Source organism: Saccharomyces mikatae (assembly GCF_947241705.1).
Source record: "Saccharomyces mikatae IFO 1815 strain IFO1815 genome assembly, chromosome: 15".
In the NCBI taxonomy this organism is placed as follows: Eukaryota; Fungi; Ascomycota; class Saccharomycetes; order Saccharomycetales; family Saccharomycetaceae; genus Saccharomyces; species Saccharomyces mikatae.
Genome location: NC_079270.1, coordinates 1 through 20122, shown reverse-complemented (window position 1 = coordinate 20122; position 20122 = coordinate 1). Strand labels below are relative to the sequence as shown.

The following is a 20122-nucleotide window of genomic DNA, read 5'->3' as shown; positions in this document are numbered from 1 at the left end:
TTGTCATTACAAATGGTGCTCAAACATGACGTGTAGGAGTGTACAATATTGGGGAAAATGTGGATGGTATTTTGACGGTAAGCGATCAAGAACTAATAAACGAATACACTCCCTCGAGAAACACATGAAGTTAGTTGTCGAACCTACTGCTTGTTTAGGATTTGCTGCTATCCTCCCAAAACACAAAGAAGTAGTTGGGAAAAAATAAGAATGTTATTTAAAGCAGTAGTATAGACACGAAGATACATACCATCTTAAACTGAAGGATACGCCTAATAACTTAGTGCATTCTTTTTCAATATAAGGTGTCGTTTTCTGCTAATTAATTAATCGTGAATCTTTAATCATCCATTCTCACACGAATATACGGAAATTTAGATTTAGTATCAATTACACCTTGTTCACAACTGGGAAATGAACAAATTGACCGATGTGTGTGTGACACCTGGCAACAGATTTTCTTAAAGAAAGAAAAGAAATACGTTAAGATATGATGAGAGCTCTTTTTTTTCTTTTTCCATCACGTTTGCAGCTATATGTCTCATCCATTAATTTTTGAGTTTGAATGACACCTATACAGTTTTGTACATGGGCTTTGTTCTTAGAGTTGAGATATCTTTATTATATACATCCGGACGCTGATAAAAACTCAAGTATTTGCAGGCGCGGAAATTGTTGCCATAAAAGGAAGTAACAAGGAAAACTGCACCTACAGGGTCTTACTATAGTAAGGTTATCTCAAAACTAAAAGGTTCAATAGGACCGTGAAAAGAAAAGTAACAATCAATTTGGACATGAGACACGTCACTGTTTATCAATCCAGAATTAAGGTGCACCTTCTTTTGTAAGCAAACCATTGAGACTTCAAAGATCAGTTACGATACAACTAAAAGCTATTTAAGGATGTGTTTCGTATCACAAGTTCCTGTTACATAGTTCAATGATAGGTAAAAAATACAATTCAAACTGTATTTATGGCACCTTGGGACTATCTAAAATTGGGATTTATCCCAACAAAGCGTATTGTGAACGATGAATACGTTCAGAGAATGGAAGAAAACTACACTAGCACGAAGCACGATGTGACAGCACATTCAGAGGAAATTGGTCAGGAAACTACAGTTTCGGAGAAAAGTAAAGGTAGAATGAAACAATTGCAACATATGTTTAACAAAAACGACCTCTGCCATTTCAAACTGGGCGCTGAGAGAAAACTTTTATTGAAACTGGATATATTATTAACTTTCTATGCATGTCTTTCAACATGGGTCAAAATGCTCACCGTGAATATGAACAACGCATACGTATCTGGAATGAAGGAAGAACTTGATTTTGAAGGAAATGACCTTGTAGATATTCAATCGCTTTACACTGCCGGTAATATAGTATTTCAATTACCATTCATTTTGCTACCACGTATTCCACTCAATTTTTTCCTGCCTGCACTAGAGATTTGTTGGGGACTGCTTACCATTGGAACAGGAAAATCAACGTCTGTTCGTCAAATTAAAATTCTAAGATTCTTCACTGGTGTGTTTGAGGCTCCTTCTTATATTGCCTACATGTACTTGTTTGGGTCATTTTTCAAGTCTGGTGAAGTGGCAAGACGGTCAGGATTTATGATTGTGGGACAGTATGCGGGATTAATGTCCACTGGTGCAATGCAATCTGCAATATTCGGAGCTCTTAACACATCGCATGGACTTTCCGGATGGAGGTGGTACTTTATAATTGTGGGTGCCATATCCATTGTAGTTGCACTACTTGGATTTTACTCTTTACCAGGCGATATTCACAACTGTTACTCGATTTTTTTAACAGACGATGAAATAAAACTGATGCGATCAAGAGTTTCCAGCATACAGCACGGATTTTCTGGCGCTCTTGATAAAAACTTTGATAAGTCTGTGTTGAAGAAAGTGTTAAAAAATTGGAAATTGTATGTTTTAGTGACCTGGAATGTTTTTGCGTGGAATAGTAGCAACTCGAGCCATGGTGGTTTCCAATTGTGGTTACATTCCTTACAAAGATATAGCGTCCCAAAGCTGAATAATTTAACGATGATTACTCCGGGAATTGGACTTTTGTATATTTTTTTTGGTAGCATTATAGCAGACAAACTACATTGCTGCTGGGGCTTAATACTATTTTTTCAAGCATTGAATCTTACTGGGAATATTTTACTTGCTGTCTGGAACATAAGAGAAGGAACAAAGTGGTTTGCATTTACTTTACAATATACCGCGTTTGCAACGCTACCATTGGTATATTCCTGGCAAAGCGAAATGTGCAAGGATAATATACAGGAACGTTCTATTATTTTAGTTTCCATGAATATGGCAGCCCAGTCATCTATCGCTTGGATTGCTCTCTTAGTGTGGAAGACCAAGGAGGCCCCCCGATTTTTCAAGGGTTATGTGTGGGCTAGTGTTTCATCACTTACCATGATGGGGTTCACGGTAATAATATTTGTTTTACTTAAACGTGAAAGCAGACAAAATGAAAAAAAAATACTTTACTCTACTGATAGCCATGGATCCTCAAGATGTTCATATACTATAGGTACATAATCTATCATTGAATTTGATCACTTCTTATTGCCTATTTTTAGTTTGCAGAACTATGAAGGATATTCTTTCTTGCAGCGGCAAACTCTGCTGCCTATATCAAAACATACTGTATTCTAGAAATTAGAGAGCAGTTTGCGAAGAGAATCGTTATATATTCAAACCTTTTTTGCTCCTCGGATTGAATACAATATAAAAAGAACAATTACTGTTAGAATTAATTGATGGTATGTATTAAGCTCAGGACGAGATTAGATGGGAGCGTATCAAGACTATTACGTCATTGTGAAGGGATGACTAAATCTGTGAGTAGTCATCAAACGATAGTTTGGATAAATAGGAGTTGCCAGGTAGTACTAATCAAAAATTTAAGTAGACTTTTTTACGCTATTTATTAGAGAGGTATAAAAACACACAATGATGGCTTATCTTAAGTATCTTATATACTATAATAGAAACTGAAAATTTACAACACGATTGGTGTGATAGCTTATATTCTTCGTATATATAAATATACGTATAACCTTAAAGTCAACATTCATTTAATAAATCAACTAATTTAACCGCACCCACGTTATTACATAGTCGTTATTATTACAGGCACGAACAGTACTGAACCTCCTGTTTTAACAACTGGCCACCTTCTTTCAATGAAGTATTGCCCGTTGATGGGCGGAAATGGTAACCCGAAAAGGAAATTCTGGTTTAATTAAGCACCATTCCATTTTAGAGAACTAGCTGCTTTTGACTATACGAAAGCGCCTGTAAGGTAAGATTAGAACAAGAGGAATATTGAGTCGTTTATGATCAAAAAATTTTATAATGGGCTGTTTTAAATAGGTATTGAATATAAATTACATGAAAAAGGCCTTGTTATAAAATGCTCAAAAATGGATTTCATTTTTTGTTTATGGTTAGTAACGAACTTTTTTCTATTTCTAGCAACTCAAATCTTTGATTAAGATAAGGTTTATAAAACATTTGATCGCCGAAATACATGATGAAGACCAATAAAACCCAAGATTTTTGGGGAAATAATAATGAAGTTTACAGGAAAATTATTATATCTGGCCCACCAAGTACATCAGTTAAGGAGATTGTTACTAGGCTAAATGATTTGTCCCCCCTCAGAAATGCAACTGAGATATTGGATAATGGTTGTGGTACAGGATTAGGAATGCGATACTTGATTGATCACTATGAAAAAGAACTTCCAGATTCGGTTAGGCTTGTTGCTAGTGACATGAGTGGAGGCATGATACAATTAGTTAAGGAGCATAAAGAAAAGAACAAATCTAACAAATTTTGGAGAAGGTTGGAAACAGGTTTATGGAAAGTAGAAGATATGTCCGTTGTAGAGGACGATTCTTTTAGCCATATCATAGCATCTTTGGTCATGTTTTTTCCGCCTGATGCTAAACATGCTTTGAAGGAATCTTATAGGGTATTAAGACCAGATGGAGTTATTGGAATGTCGTCCTTTAAAGGAAATGGTTGGTGGGAGTTAGTTGATATTGGAAGAAAAGCAAAAGAGGGCGCACCACATAGAAAACCACTTCCTGAAAATTGGTCATCGAGGGATTTGATTGAATCAAATCTCAAATCAGTTGGATTTAGAGATATAAAGATCGCAGAAATCGACTCTATTCTTGAAGTAAAAGATGTTAAAAAATTGGCTGAGTTCTTGGTGAAATCTGGTAATCCAAGGACCGCCTACATATTTGAGGATTTTACGGATAGTGAGAAGAAAATTGCCTGCGATCTCATCATCAAACATGTGGAAGAAACTAAGAAAATACCAGCAGAATTCAAATCAACTCTGCTAGTGTCTGTTGCTAAGAAGTAGAGTGTATATTTCCAATGAAAATATTAAAACATTTAAAAGATGGCACATTTTGACACCAGGCAGTGTATGTAATTAGCATTAATTAGTTTACTATCAAACCTTGATAAAACAACTGATATCAGTACTAGAGAAAAGCCAAGAAAAATTCATAGCACAAGCCCTTTTCAAAAGTAATGCTTCTAAATATCGCTCTGTGTATTTTCAGAAAAGAAATTTTCATCAAATAAAAAGTTAGAGACATCTTGTTGGGTAGAAATTTCATGCAGTAAACCCTCAAAGGTTGATTCCGATTCTAATGGTTGGGAAACCAAAGGTGGGTTTGAGTCTTCTTCAATAGCATGAGCAGGTGTTGACGGATCAATATAATGTCTACTTTCCAGAGTGTGGTATACATTCTTTTCGAAAAATTCGAGACTAGGAAATTGCTGAAGCGGCGAAATCCATGGCTTCTTTTCACAATCCTTATTCTCTAATGTCTTCTTTATAGTGTTTCGACAAGAATTTGCTAGTGTCAACATAGTAACAAAAGCATATGATCGGCGGCTCAGCTGCCGAAACCTAGCGTTCTCATTATTAGACATACGGTTGACAATTTCACAGAAAACTTTAAAGTAAACTGAAAATGATATGTTTGCCGTTTCATTAATATGTAAAGTTTTCAAGTCACATTTTTTGACCGAGTGCTCACCAGCTGAACATATCAGACCACTTTGAGATAACGTTAGAGTATTATACACTAGGGCATAGAATGTGATGAGAGCCCGATAAGACAATTCACTACTCAGTGATAATGATAGAGAAAAATACGGTGCAACATGTTTTGAATTTGACTGAAACAATCCTGGAAAGTTCTTAGCATCTTGCTCAAAACAATAAGATGTCAAACATGTACAAAGAGAAAGAGATACCAACGAGGTCTTTATAACAGAATTTTTGAGACCTACACTCATCTCTGAGAATGCCAAATAGCGAAGATTGTATAATGATAATAACATCGATAGAATTTGAAAAAGAATTCCTGTTTCGCAGATATATTCCTTTTTCATAGAGCAAGGCGATGTATAGTCACTGATAGGGTGTAAATACTGTTCAATAAATTCTGTTAAAGTCGCACACATCTTCTTTAGATTGGGCACGACAGCTTTATCATGAATTTCAGATATTATACAACGCGATATCCTTAGGAACTTTCTGAAAAGACTATAAAATGAAGGTTCTGTAGTTTCTAAGGGGTTGCCTATGATATTATTACTATCATTATAATAATCTAATTCTGTTGCGGAAATTAACAAAGGCCTTCCTAATTGAAATGCCATCTGAACATCTGCAAAAAGAACCCAATCTCTTAGTTTTGTTAATGTACTCAGGTTTCCTACTAGATCTTCTTGGCCATCATACAATACGCTAATATTGTGATTGAGACCCAACAAAGAACTGGTGTTTATTAGCGAGTCAACTATGATCATTTCATTATTGTTGTCTTCTCCAGTAGAAGAATACCTTGATAGGTGATGCAATCGCAACATTAGAAACTGTGCTCGTTCAATGTACATACATTTAGCCGTAGATATGCCCGTCAATAGAATCAAAAATTTTTGGATTGTTTCTGGTATCGTTTCGTAAAAATATGTAAAGCCTAGTATCATGAGGATGACACCTATTTTGTAATAGTTCTTTTTCTTCACAGGACATAAACTTATTACACGCTGTTCAGATGCGCAAGATAGTTTATCTGGTACAAATTCCTCGAAAAAGTCCTTCAAAACCTTTTCTTGGTCAATAACATCACTAATCTGAAATAGAACTTTATCTTGAAAAAACAGTTCTATATGAGATCGAATCTTTTCATAGGGAGGCAGAGCGTGACAAGCATCTTGAAGTGAATTACATAATAATGGATTTGAACTCTGTAGGTGCCTTTCTATACACTTTATCTCGTCTATCATATTTCTGCCGTTTAGCTTCTTCCACTTGCTTCTGGTAACCTTCACAACACACCAGGTTTGACGAAATCTTTCTAGCATTCCCCATTTACTCTTTGCCATGAATGTTTTTACGGAAGTTGGTCCATAATATATTCTTCTGCCATCTTCTTTACATTGTAAAATGTGGAAATCATCCAACACATTAATATTTGATTTCTCACCTATATCCGGCGTTACTGAGTGAGAGGACATCCGGTATACCGTCGATTTATTCGCCAATACGACATTGCACGGCCCATACTCATGGATTAGGTTTACATCTCTAGAAAGTTCACAAACAACGCCACCTCCTGATTCCAGGCGCTTCTCCAGCAGCTTCACGTCCTCCAAAAGCTTGGCTTCTTTTAATGCTTTCAATTTTTCCCTAAATTCCACGTCCTGCTCAAATCCAATGGCGTAGGTGCACTCAGACGATTTCTTACGTACACATGTAGAACATCTTGGTCTTTTCCCGTCACATCTCAGTTTTCTCTTACGGCACAATTCGCACGATCTTATGCTTTTGCGCCTAACGTTTCTCATTCTCAACTGTTATCAAAAACTTTGACATTTATAAAACTCTGACCTACAATCCCTCAAGATTTCTGTAAAAGGATATGGATTGAACACTAAGTGAACAGAAATGGTTTTCGTTTCAAAAGAGAAAAAAGTCAAAAAAAAAAAATTAATTTCTTCTCTTCTCTTTCCTAACATTTGAACTCTTCTCACCTAGAGCACAAATGCAGATACACAGTTCTTGATCACAAATTGTTTCAATTATAATATAAAAGAATAAAGGTCTCTCATCTGTAAAGTCTCTACACGATCGGTATTAATAAGTTGTAATAATTAAGAATAAGTCGTTCTTTCTTAAATTACACAAGAGAAGTATGTAAGACACAAGCTGGTTGGTTGTATTAAACCCAATTGTTCGACATAATTCGGAACATTAATGATAAGCTTTTGGTTGTAAGTAATTTTCTTATATACTAAGTTCTGATCAATTAGTAGATCTTTATCTTACTACTGCGGTAAATTCTATTATTAAAATCGCCTACTCCATTTCATACGAAAAAAGTATAGTTGTAAACACTTATTCCAATTCATACGAATAAACGTATAGTCGCAGTCACTTATTCCAACGATATCAAACAAGAGAAAAAAAAATAAGTAAATTATTTGTGTACAATTACCGATTCCTTTTTGTGAATCCTATATTCTCGAGGAGTGTTGAACCCTAACAATTGTCTCAAAATTCACCAATCTCTCACTAGCGCTCAACGTTCATGCGACTTCTATAGAAAAAAGTGCTTGGTTTTGATGTTACATCAGTTGGGAACAATCGGAAAATTCTGACTTTTGGTAACCAGAAAATCAAGTTGTGTGAGGTGAGAAAAGAATTTGAGCTCAAGGCGCAGAAACCAACTCCCGGATCTGCCGATCTGTGTTTCATCTCAGAAGAGTCTTTGAATAACATAGACACGCACCTTTAAAGCTTGGATGTTCCAATCGAAAAAAGAACCCGTAATCTGTACGGGGCAATTAGCCCAATATTGTCAGTTTATGTCCGCGATCCAGATGGAAACTTGATGAAAATATCAAATAAAATGAAAAAGAAGGACATAGCTATGTATTTTTATATTAGACATATTTTTTTAAGCGAGCGATCTTCAGAATTATGGAGTATAGTGGCACGGAGACTTCCCTGACTGAAGCCGTAAGATATTTACATAGATATTTACAAATTTTTTGAGCTAAAGTATACATAAATCATGCAACGGCATGCTGTAAGACGCATGTAGTAAGGTGTGGTACGACCGAGGAAAGTCAAGGTATATTAAGGGCAATTTTTTGTGTCTGTTCTCCGAAGCTTCTTGGGCCGGAAGTTATTCTCGGATAATATGCGGCTGTGCTAAAGTAGTTTTATCGCACAGGTAAATCAGGGACCAATATATGCTAGAAGCCGCAGTGCAGGTGCTGGTATATTTTTTTGTACCTCAAAGTGAATACCTCTGTCACCGCTTAGCGATAAATCTGGTTAGTGTAAACCCGCCAGTTTATTAAAAGACGGCCTGTAATCTAAACTATTACTCGGACATTTCAAATCAGGTAATATTGTTCTACCTTTCAAAAGTTGCTACACCCTAGGAATGTTATGAGACTCAACAGTTCCTAGAACTTACTTTTGCAACTCATAATAGAACAAGTATGATCTGAGATTTGATAAAATTGTTTTATCAAAGATACAAGATAAAATAATTACAAAAAATCTGAGGCGACAAAATGAACTGAAGAGCTAACTAACAATGAAAAAAAAAAGCAAAAAAAGACAGCTGAAGAAGTATATTTAATTGCTACTAACACGCCACAATGCAAGAACACTTCTCTTCCTTGCTCGCAGGTCATTTTTGGTGCAATAAGAGACTACTTTTATATTATGAAGACGAATTTAAAAAGCATGGTCACAACGTGGATGAGCTTGTTGGTGATTGTATCATCTTGTGTTCATGCTGGATTCCTCGGCAGTAACCAGAAAGAAATCTATGTGTATACAAGCATCGAGGTAGCTCCGTTGTGGACTCTGTTGATTTGCAGCAAACCAACGATACTACCAATTTGATCATAACCGAATTCAATGGTACTACTGTTGGATACAACCGTTACCAAAATCAACATTCTTGACGTCGACTATTCGCTTCTTCGCCAACAAGTTCATCCAGAAATGCGAAAAGATAAAAAAAGATTATCTCATTGCAAGATATCATATTCAAACTAGAGGCTGTGACGTTGTATTAACTCGCTCGGCCGTTCACAACCATTGCTACCGGGATGTAATAATACATGGCTCCGCATGAGAGGAGACCACTTTTATATCACGAAGATGATTTTTCTAAGAAAAAGAAAGCGGTCGCAATGTAAGTAATCTTGTTGACAACAGTATCATCTTCGACAGTAAATAAACTTTCAGTTCATATTTCCCTAACTCTAAACTTTGATTCAGTATAAAGAACACAAAATGGCCCTTTAAAAGAGAGATCTTATTACTTCAATAAACAATTTTAAATAGTTTTTGTCTTGAGAATCATGCATATTGATTTTCTTCAAGAGGCACATCCATAATCATGATATTTTCCAAAAGTTTTTTACAAAGCTGAAATTGGTAGCTGAAACGGCACCACACTATAGTAAGGTGGATTCATTAATGGCGGAATTGAGACGCTAAAACTCATCAACTGACCAAAACTTCAGAAATAGTTGACGGTATATTTGTAAGGGGTTTACGGTGGCTATGGGGTGCCCATCTAATATTCAGCACACGCTTTCCCATAAGCTTGCTGTATATTCCCTGATTGACAACAAATGTGAAAACAAAAGTTATGTATGAAAGGGTCTGATTGCAATTAATACACAGTAGTTAATTATTATGTGAGAATTGAGCTGTTGCGCATTTTCTACCGATGTATTGATATTCAGGACTGAGCAACACGGTGTATCTGACATTGGTCGATAAAAGCGCTAACCCATCTTTTAGGGTATGCATGGAATATAGCGTCACTTGGAGAAGAAAAGGCAATAAGTTTCGCGCATATGGTAAAATGGTAGTGCGTTGGTTTTTGTTTACCATTGGCAGATAGGCTAAGGGGAGTAGTAATAGTAGTAAAGAGTAAAATACCTTTCGTTAGTCAGATCTGGTAAATTACACAAACTATAAAAAATGAAGAAGGCGCATTCGTTTCTACACCAAGAGCCCCTCTCTGCGGCATAATTGTGCTTCTTTAATGTATGGCCATAGTTCCACATTCAATGGTAGATACCACAAAGATTTCCTTGCAGATAGGAGGCGGTAGAAGAAGTGATTGAAAAACCGTTCACAGTCAATTCCATCGAAGAAAAACTCTTCGTTTTTCCAGACTTTTTTCTCAAACAAGTACCCATTCATTTTCTTTGCAATTTCGTCCCATCCATTTGCACCACTTTCTTGCTCATTTATAATAGTTGACAAGAACTGAATCTTGTGCTCCATTTTTGTGGAAAGAAGGAAAATTCTCATACTTTGGAAAAGCCTTACTATGATAAGAGACAGCACCACAAGAGATAAGAAACGTGGTACAGGGGCATCATTTCTTGAAGTGTAGACATTTTGAAAAAATGAAAGGAAGAGCGGTAAGCATAGCGGATTGAAAATCCTCTTTAAAAACCAAGTAAGCTTAAACCGATGAGTTTCCTTGGGAAGCTGAGCGTTTTCCAAGTTAACGGGGCTCCATGATTTCTCACTATTAAACAACTTCCACCGTTTGTCAACTTCCGCAAAATAAGTCTGCACGGCCTCTTCGATATAAGGAACGGATTCCTTGAATGACTTAATCCTTGCAGCTTCATCTTTTTGCAAAAAGAACGGTTCAAGAATGTTTCTTCTGAATGCTTCTTGACAGTCCCAGGCATCAAAAAAAAAGTGCCTGGTATTCCAAGCTTTGCTCTCATACAAGTATGAATTCAAACTTGCTGCAACATTTTTCCAATCATCAGCGTTCGTACCTGGTGCATTTCTGGTAATTATTTTGGAAAATTCGGTAAGTTGTTTTGATAAGGCACGTTTACGAAACAGCAAATGACTACAGGGTAAAAACGCTAACCCTAGAAACAGAAAAATCGAAGCTACAAACGGATAAGCCCAATTTTTGGACATTTTCCACCAAACACTAATTGGCAACCATAATAGCAGCCAGATACGAAATGCTAAGGACTTATAGATCTCATACGAGTACCAGGTGAATTTATTTCTAAAAATATCTTGAGGTAGGACAGTCTCCTGGGATTCGAGATGTTTGGGAGATAATAACCCCATGCTCTTCACGTCTTCAATATCAGTATCTTTCATTTTGGCGATGAGATGGCAGTTGAGGTACCTGTCATTTGGAGTTGCAACTTCTGGCAGCTGGGTTAAATAGCTAACTTTCAATCCTGCCAAGGCGGGCGAGGGGCGCATAAAACGAAATATTCGGAATAGTGACAAGTTGTAATTGCAAAAATGCAAACTATTAGAAGCTTATCTTTGCAGAGAGAGTAGCCAATATAATGGAAACGCCTTTCATTGTGAAATACTATATATAAGTGGTGTAACTATCTATCAATTAATCTTTTTAGGGAGAAAAGAATCAAGGAAGGCGGGAAGTATTTTATTCATAATATATTACACGGCAACTCTTAGATAGAAATTGTATACACACATATATTCTCAAATCTAAAATAAACTAAGTTATAATTGAACATAAAAAAATTTTCCTCTCCATTATGTTCTTACTGGATAAGTTGTGTCTAGCTTTTAATCGACTGAAGATTGGTAAAATTTAACTTGGAGGACAAATTGTTTCATCGGTGAATATGGTAAAACATTGTTGTTAGATAAGAGTAGATATGAAAAATGTAGTAATGCGGGTATATCCTTCTTAAGAACCAGATTGAGGAATAAAATCCCTAGACCCTCCTGGGCAATTGCTTGTAACGAAAAAGACATATACCCATATGTGATATTTTAACGTTTAAATGTAATTCGTTCTGATCAGCTAAATAACCGCCACGTACAGCAATCTCATCTCGAGCTATTATAAATCCTCTCAATAGCCATTGGCATAAACTCGCACCGAAGTACGCAAAGCCAACAAAGATTGCTGTACGATAATAATCGTTTCCATTTGTATTGACCACACGAAGCTCTAGACCAATTATTGGTGCAACTAAAGCAAAAGCTGCAATAAAAATCCAGGTCATACCAAAAGCAGCAGCGAGTTTTTCAAGACCAACAATGCGTGCAACAATTGAAGCGATTGTTGGCCAAATGGTTCCCATAATAGAACCGACTAATAATCCAAAAGCTATTGCAGTAGCCAAATTCCTACAAGGCAACCACATAGCCCAACAAAGAATAGCCATTAAAAAGTGTAATATCACACTAACAGTCAATGGGCCATACTTATCAGCAATATGGCCAACAATTGGCCTTCCTATCAAAGAGCCTACGCTCACCATACATGATACGTATGAACCTTGCCTGCTGGTATATCCTAGACTAACAGTAAAGTCTGATAACGAATATAAAAGGACAACATAGCCTAACATAGCAAACGATACAAATCCAAAAAGCAACCAAACCCCAAAGTTTGAGAGCACATCCCAATCTAGCAAGTCGAACTTTTGTATTTTGTGCTGGACTGAGCCCTGCGATCTTGTTCTAGTCAGCATAAGCGCGATAGTGCTAAGTGATGTGCATATTATGCATTGTGCTATAAGTGCCCATTTAACACCTCTCTTTTCTAAAATACTTTGCATTCCTAAGTTAAAGACAATACCACCCAACCCACTTCCAGCAGTTCCTATACCTGATGCTAAAGATCTTTTCTTTCTAAACCATAGTGGAATAAGTGTGACACTGGGTATAAAAATAAAAGCTAGACCAAATGCGATCAAAACACCCTGTGTAAGATAAATCTCCCAGAGCGTCACCGAAAAAGCAGCTAGCAGAAGGGCTGCCCCTTGAAATAATATTCCCAATCCTATAATGAATCGAATTGTAAATATATGATAAAGCCATGTTATAACCGGAGCAAAAAAAAGCCCACAACTGAATGCCAGCCCACCTATAGTTGCATAGTCCAGTTTACCTCCACCAGAAAATGTATTATTTTCTAGGTAATGAGCTAGATAAATGGCGTAACCAGAATTTGCTCCCCAAGTAGAGAAGTTATACAGAACAAACGCCAGAAGAATAAGCCATCCATATCCTCCATCAGGGACTTCAATAGGAGTTGAAGTATCTGTATCAATATTTCTTTTATCATTTGATTGGGGTTTGTCTTCGAAATCAATATCATTTAGACCATCTTCATTTAGTACTGGCATGATCGAATTATGAGACGTGGAGGGATCCTTATGCTTTAGCACTAAATGTATAGTTTCATAGCACCTAAATGATGCTGATTTGAAAACCAGAGAGCATCCTTATATATAAATAAGTCCTTAGACAATGGTCTACACTCGGAGAGTGGGAATAATAACAAAATGGAAAACGACTCGTTATATTATCCTCTTAATCCCGTGATTGGAAGATGTATCTTAACTTCAAAAGCATCATAAATAATTGTCTTTCATGTGTCGCTTGCAGGCTAAGCGGGAATAGCAACAAAACGGAGAATCATGAAATATGGGATTGAGGGTGTGCATTGAAAGTTTGAATTCAACCAGCAATTCGAAACCTCCTAATAAATATGCCGTAATTAACCAAATGTTGCACAGCAGTTAATTACATTCCAGTCTTCCAGTGCTCATACTATATAAAACGGGGCGTTTTAAGTAGTAATGATCCTGCAATTATATGCTTTTTATTAACGATAAAAAATGAAGAAACAGGAACTCAATCGAGGAAACAATGGTGGTAGACAAACTAGAAAAAAGCCTGCAAAGTCATGTCTGTTTTGCAGGTTAAGAAAGCTGAAATGTGATAGAGGAAGGCCTTCATGTGGGAGTTGCTCTTCTAGACACCAGAAATCATGCAATTATGAAGATAACTCTTCCGCGAAAGAGAATCAACTGAGAGCGAAATACAGAAGATGCTCAAAGTTTGAAATGGCCCGTCGTATTGAAGAGCTTGAGTCACAGATAGAAAAACACGCCGAGTCTGAAATTCATCGAGGACAGAATCCTCTTTACAACATAAGGTATCTATCTTCGAAACACGATAGACACATTATTTATGGGCCGACGTCGTATCGAGCAATATTAGCGAACCAAAAAGACACTTTTGCCAAATATAGGGAGGAAATATGGAAAGTTCTAAAGGTCAGTCGTAACACCTGGAAAAGAGAACATCATTACTCAACACTTTCAGAAATTAGTTACATTGAAACGGCCCCATCGCATACAGATTCATCGAGTGTTATTGAATCCGTGTGCAAATCGCTGCCAACCTATGAGGTTTTGCGTCAATGTCTAATTGATTTTTTTGCTAGCCATTTTTACCACAGTTACCAGATTGTTCACGAGGAAAGAGTATTAAAAGACCTGCAAGATTGTTTTATTCAAGGCCCAAAAGATCATAAAACAGGCTGCCATGAAATAATTGCTTTGAGCCTAGACAGTAAAAAGAATTACTACAAAGTGGGTGTAATGACGGCGATTTTGTGCTTAGCATCCCATCCGAAGAAAGTGCCAGAGGCTATCGAAATCTTTCATAGAATTTTAACGTCGTTTATTTCGGCTAAGGTTTTTTACATTGAACGTGCACAATTTTTATTTTTACGTTACTTGTATATAAACGTGGCAGGTCTTGACGGTGGTGATCAATCACACTGCATATTTATTCATGGACTGACAGTCGACACTGCTATCCATATGGGTCTAAATGAAGATCTTCGTCATCTATTCATGAATGAGAATCATCCAATTGAGGAAATCACTTATTTGGAGAGGCTATGGTTATGGATATTATTCACAGACGTCAAAATTTCGCTTTCTACAGGCATTCCAATGCGCATCAACGATGACTTTGTAGACAAGGTTCGTTTAGAGAATTATTCTTCACCAAGAGATATCCTTCTTTATAAAACAACATTGAAACTAAGAAGTATTATGAAACAAATTCATGCCCGTGATATATCGCCTAACATCCCATTTATTATTGAAGACTTGAAAAATTTCACCAAGAAGGTGTTCAAGCCGTTGTATTTTTACTTGAATACATCTAACTTAGATGGGAATGAGTTTACAGAGCTACAGCTATGGCATACAACACTCCTTATGATAGCAAGCTTATCCAATCTTTATACTTTGACGCATCAGGGTTATAATACAATAATGTTGAATTCCAGTGTGCTGGCCCCATTAAACTCATTACATTTGTGCTTCAAAGTGCTTGAAGGCTATTTAAAATTGGATAATAATAACGTATCTTCTGATTCAGCTTGTTTCCCCAAAAAGTGGACCCATTTGATCAACGCATTATTTCTTGTTTACATGAATGCTTTTCGATCATTGATTCAGATCTACACCATATTTCTGCAGTCCATGGAGGATAAAAATCTCAAATTATTCATGCGGAAGAATATATTCACAAAAAATCAGGCTATATGTCCTGGGGATATTGAAGGCCCATATGACAAATGCATTTCACTGAAGATTGTATTCAAAGAAATGGTAAATATGTTCGACCGTATTCACCAAGAAAACCTAAAGCCTCTTGCTGAAGTTTGGCAGAATTCCTATTACTTTTCCATTATTATATCAATGGAGAAGATAGGAAGAAGAACTTTTGGTAAGGCGATACAATACATCGACGAGGAGCTCGAGGCAGAAGAAAACGCGTCTGAGAATAATTTAACCACAATATTCCATAATTTAGAGGATCCTCTGCTGGAGTTCCCGGAAAATTTCATCGATGATATATTAGGACCATCAGGTAATTTTTTCGATGCAAATATTCACGGATGGAGTAGTTTTGAGGAGTTCTTTCCTTAATAGATACAATGATTGAATGCTCAAAAAAAAAACCTTAATATCTTACTGCATTGTCAACGAATGATAAAGGCGTGTTCTAAAAAGAATCGGCGGCGTCACTGACTCTTTTTCAACAACTTGCTGCTTTGTGATTAAGCTATTCCTTTGTTAATTTATGCAGCCTTTTCTTTTCTTTAGTATCTTTGAATAAACCATCCAAGTAGTATATTATCAATAGATGTTATCATATTGGGGTTTTTGAGCTGCTTGTTATGTAGCCCTTGATTATAACTATGTAATTTGATAGCTTTCGTATTATAATGAACAAACAGAATGCTTTATAAAGAAAAACGAGCCATATCATGGGCACAATATTAATAATCTGCTGATTACACCACCTTTAACAGTCTATGGAAGAAAACTTTAAAATCCCACATGTACTCATGTTACCTGCCATTATTCGAACGGCTCTCAATTATTCAAGATGAAATTGTACTATTGATTATAATGACTATAAAGAGCTTTAACTATGATAAAACTTAACTAGTAGTGCTACATGTGTCTAGTCAGCGAAAATCAACCAAAGTAACATCGAAATGGGTTGATTAAGATATAGATGAGGTGATTTGCTCGATGAGACATAACCAACTGTGAGATTTTTGGACATTACTTGTGTATGTTTGCCTATCCTTGAAGAATTCAGTTGCATGACTTATTTCCATTTCTGGGGCGCGACAAACAAGACCCCACACATACACCATAAATACTGAAATTTTTGTAGATCGAGAATTTTAAAAAGAACCGCATCCAATTATTTTATATAGAATAATCTAAAACAAGGCCAAAAAGCATCGTTGGACCTAAATCGTGACCTCTGGGTATTTCTCTGCCCAGTAATTGTTGACCGATTCTTTGTAAACAGCCAACGCTTTTGCAATGTAGGATTGCAATTCGAAGTTTTTATTAGAATAGCCCTTATTAGTTTTTGAAGTATCTGTATCACTTTTCATTTTCTGATTGATATTGGCATTATCCCCGTTAGAGCTTCTATCAGCGCATGGAACGATGGCCAATTCTCTGAAGACCTTATAGCATGAACTACCGTCGTAAAAAAGTGAGTTTTCTGGAAATAGATGATGTTCGTATGCATACTGGTTCATGTTATATGCGATTCGGTTCCATGTGTCTATGCTGATACTGGGCTTATGTTCTATTACTTGCACTAATAAATTCATCTTACAGTTAAAATCAAGACCATCCAATACGTATTTTGGCCCACCCATATCCAAGCATAAAGGTATGTAGAAGAATAAAAGACCAAATCCTAGCACCATGAAAAAACAAGCTAAAAAAACCACCAAATCATCCTCAAAATGGAATGTTATATAGCCGAATACGATGACCACAACGCTATGAAAGAACATGAAATAGAAAAGTTGGATATGCTGTTTGAAGAAATAAGAAAACCAGTTGAGGTATGTATCCCTCGGAAGAACAATGGGCTCTGTTTCGAAGAGCTCTTCATATCCTTGGGGTCTCGATTTAGATTCGGCCATCAGGGAACTCTGAGCTGATACAAAAAGCAGGGTCAGATGTATTTTGAACTTTGGGTTTACACCAGGAAACAGATTGGAGTCTGCCTCTGCTACTTCCAGCCGTTTTATAATTCTATAATTCAGGGCTTAGAAACTGGCTTAGAACCTGGTACACGTAGAGCTGAGCAGTGCGAAGGAGGACCTTTTGAGGCCCGTATATCTTTTTCGATTTTGACATGCAAGACGGGTCATCCCTTGGTAGTGTAGATAAGCATACTGCAGATCACATGATGATGATTTAATCATAGATATATGACTAATAAGCTAGATCGCAATGCCCCACGTCAACAGTCTATGAGCTCTGAAAGCAACACTTCTGAGACTAAAATCAATCTATCTGGTCCTAACAAGTATAGGCAATGGCTGTACGGTGTCGAGACAGCTGCTGAATATGCTGATGAATATATGAGCGAATTAGTGCATACCGGAGATATCCACTCAATGAAAATGGATTACAATCTCAGTGCGAATGATGAAAGTTTTGTCAAGACCATATTCAATAGTTTCCTGGTCAAGCTTTATGAGAAAACTATTGTTGGTGAAGCTGCATACGAAATGAACTGGATATGTGATGATTCACCTGGAAGGGTCTCTGCTTATGACATCTTTTCGTACTTCAAAGAAAACTATAATGAAGTCACTATTGGATCCAGGCTTACTCTTATAGAGGATTTACCAAATATATCTTCTAAGTCTGTAGATAAAATCGTTTTCTATTTGAAAACTCTTTTCACAATGCTGGAAGACAGCAGTGAGGAACAGGACAGAAAGAAACAACGTGATACAAATATTGCATTGCTATTGATGGCTTTCCTACCTCAACTAAAAGAATCTTTTCACGAGAAGTTCGGTGACTCCAAGTCTCTTCAACTATCACAAGTCATTAGATTTTGTAAATTAAAGACTTCATCGGGCTCTTCCTCTTTAGTATCCGACGCATTGGTTGCGCAAGACAAAAGAAGTTATCAAAAGAAAGGAAATAAAGGATGTCTGATTTGTGGTGCCGACTGTCGCTTAAGCAACAGTTCTCTGCTTAAGAGAAGGCTCCCGGAAGCCAGATCTTTAAGTTATATCCTAATGACAAGTTAAGCGCACCTTCGTCTGCTAGCGTGGCGATGACAGACTATGAAACGCCACCCAACAGAGCAAACCAGAAACCACCAACATCTTGGCTTTGCATATTAGTCGGTACCAAAATATTGCATGAAAGACAAGATGCTCGATCAAAGAGGTAGCGTGTAGAGGTTATGTACTGTCATGAAATAATAAACATAAGCACTCATGTGGGTATGTGCTAATACTATACTACACTCCATTGAATTGTAAGTAGTTTATAGTGTGTATTTAGAAAAATGAGTAAATATTTGTTAGATTTAATGCGTAAGAAATTTTTATGTTTGGGTGATTCATGAGGTGATTTTTTGAGATTATGATAAATTTATGTATATAATGTGTAGACAGTATGTGGAAAAATACGTTATATTAGATGCAAGTAAGTGCATATATATGATATTTGGGTCCGTAGAATACATTATAAACACTAAAATGGGAATAAAAGTGGGTTTTATGGGTAAATGGCACAGGGTGTGAAGCGCTGAGGTAAGTGCCGTGTATGGTGATGTATGGTGATGTATAGTGGTAACCATGGCAACTGAGTGAGAGGTGAGGATGAGGAGCAGTGTGGCAGTAGGGTAAGATGGGAGTAGTGTATTTTTAGCATCCGTAGGCGTATGGAGAGCTGTTATGGGAAAGAAGAAGGCATGGTAGGTGTTGATATTGTGGTGAGGTAGCTAGATGTGGTTAGAGGTGGGATGGGGAGTGGTGGTAGGGTATGATGTTAGGTATGATTGTTTACATTTGGATGTTTACATATGATTGTTTACGTTTGATTGTTTACATATTATATTAGGTATGTTGTAGAGGTAGATGGTAGATGGTAGGATAAGTGGAAGTGGTGGTTGGTGGTAGATATGGAGTAGTGATGAGATGTGAAGGATGGCAGGTGGAGAGCGTAGGCAGTGGAGGAGCAGGTAGGGTAAGCTAAGGCAGTGGGGTTGGAGTTGGAGAGGTAGGGTTAGACAGCGAGGTAGGGCTGATAGTAGGGTTAGAGATAGGGTAAGTAAGTGTGTACTTCTCATGATAGTGATGGTGATGGTGATGGTGATGGTGATGGTGATGGTGGTAGTGATGGTGATGGTAGTGATGGTGATGGTAGTAGTGATGGTGGTAGTGATGGTGGTAGTGATGGGTGATGGTGATGATGATGGTAATGGTGGTAGTGAAAGTAGTGGGTGTGATAGTGATGGTGGTAGGGTTAGTGATTGTGATAGTGATAGTGATGGTGATGATGATGATGATGGTGATAGTGATGGTGTGTGGGTGTGGTGATAGTGATTGTGATAGGATTAGTGATGGTGATAGTAGGTGTGTGGGTGTGGTGTGGTGTGTGGGTGTGGGTGTGGGTGTGGGTGTGGGTGTGGTGTGTGGGTGTGGGTGTGGGTGTGGGTGTGTGGGTGTGGGTGTGGGTGTGGGTGTGGGTGTGGGTGTGGTGTGGGTGTGGGTGTGGGTGTGGGTGTGGGTGTGGGTGTGGGTGTGGGTGTGGGTGTGGTGTGGTGTGGGTGTGGGTGTGGGTGTGGGTGTGGGTGTGGTGTGGTGTGGGTGTGG

At 37.3% G+C, this 20122-nt stretch overlaps 8 protein-coding genes across 8 annotated transcripts; 4 read left to right on the top strand and 4 right to left on the bottom strand.

Annotated features, from left to right (window-relative positions):
- Window positions 1–974: 974 nt before the first annotated feature.
- SMKI15G0080 (uncharacterized protein) lies at window positions 975–2570 on the top strand (the record flags this gene model as incomplete). Its single annotated transcript, XM_056225476.1, has 1 exon — window positions 975–2570. One exon carries the CDS (start codon window positions 975–977, stop codon window positions 2568–2570), a length of 1596 nt encoding a protein of 531 aa, XP_056079290.1.
- Window positions 2571–3564: 994 nt separating this feature from the next.
- SMKI15G0070 (class I SAM-dependent methyltransferase) lies at window positions 3565–4413 on the top strand (the record flags this gene model as incomplete). The annotated part of the gene is made up of 1 exon (XM_056225473.1): window positions 3565–4413. One exon carries the CDS (start codon window positions 3565–3567, stop codon window positions 4411–4413), a length of 849 nt encoding a protein of 282 aa, XP_056079289.1.
- A 179-nt stretch (window positions 4414–4592) lies between these two features.
- Window positions 4593–6920, bottom strand: SMKI15G0060 (Zn(II)2Cys6 transcription factor domain-containing protein; the record flags this gene model as incomplete). Its single annotated transcript, XM_056225472.1, has 1 exon — window positions 4593–6920. One exon carries the CDS (start codon window positions 6918–6920, stop codon window positions 4593–4595), a length of 2328 nt encoding a protein of 775 aa, XP_056079288.1.
- A 3193-nt stretch (window positions 6921–10113) lies between these two features.
- Window positions 10114–11256, bottom strand: SMKI15G0050 (DUP/COS family protein; the record flags this gene model as incomplete). Its single annotated transcript, XM_056225471.1, has 1 exon — window positions 10114–11256. The coding sequence occupies one exon, from the start codon at window positions 11254–11256 to the stop codon at window positions 10114–10116; it is 1143 nt and encodes a 380-aa protein (XP_056079287.1).
- A 596-nt stretch (window positions 11257–11852) lies between these two features.
- On the bottom strand, window positions 11853–13274 carry SMKI15G0040 (MCT family MFS transporter; the record flags this gene model as incomplete). The annotated part of the gene is made up of 1 exon (XM_056225470.1): window positions 11853–13274. One exon carries the CDS (start codon window positions 13272–13274, stop codon window positions 11853–11855), a length of 1422 nt encoding a protein of 473 aa, XP_056079286.1.
- A 495-nt stretch (window positions 13275–13769) lies between these two features.
- On the top strand, window positions 13770–15884 carry SMKI15G0030 (Zn(II)2Cys6 transcription factor; the record flags this gene model as incomplete). The annotated part of the gene is made up of 1 exon (XM_056225469.1): window positions 13770–15884. The coding sequence occupies one exon, from the start codon at window positions 13770–13772 to the stop codon at window positions 15882–15884; it is 2115 nt and encodes a 704-aa protein (XP_056079285.1).
- Window positions 15885–16723: 839 nt separating this feature from the next.
- On the bottom strand, window positions 16724–17419 carry SMKI15G0020 (uncharacterized protein; the record flags this gene model as incomplete). Its single annotated transcript, XM_056225468.1, has 1 exon — window positions 16724–17419. One exon carries the CDS (start codon window positions 17417–17419, stop codon window positions 16724–16726), a length of 696 nt encoding a protein of 231 aa, XP_056079284.1.
- Window positions 17420–17710: 291 nt separating this feature from the next.
- Window positions 17711–18547, top strand: SMKI15G0010 (uncharacterized protein; the record flags this gene model as incomplete). The annotated part of the gene is made up of 1 exon (XM_056225467.1): window positions 17711–18547. One exon carries the CDS (start codon window positions 17711–17713, stop codon window positions 18545–18547), a length of 837 nt encoding a protein of 278 aa, XP_056079283.1.
- Window positions 18548–20122: the final 1575 nt, after the last annotated feature.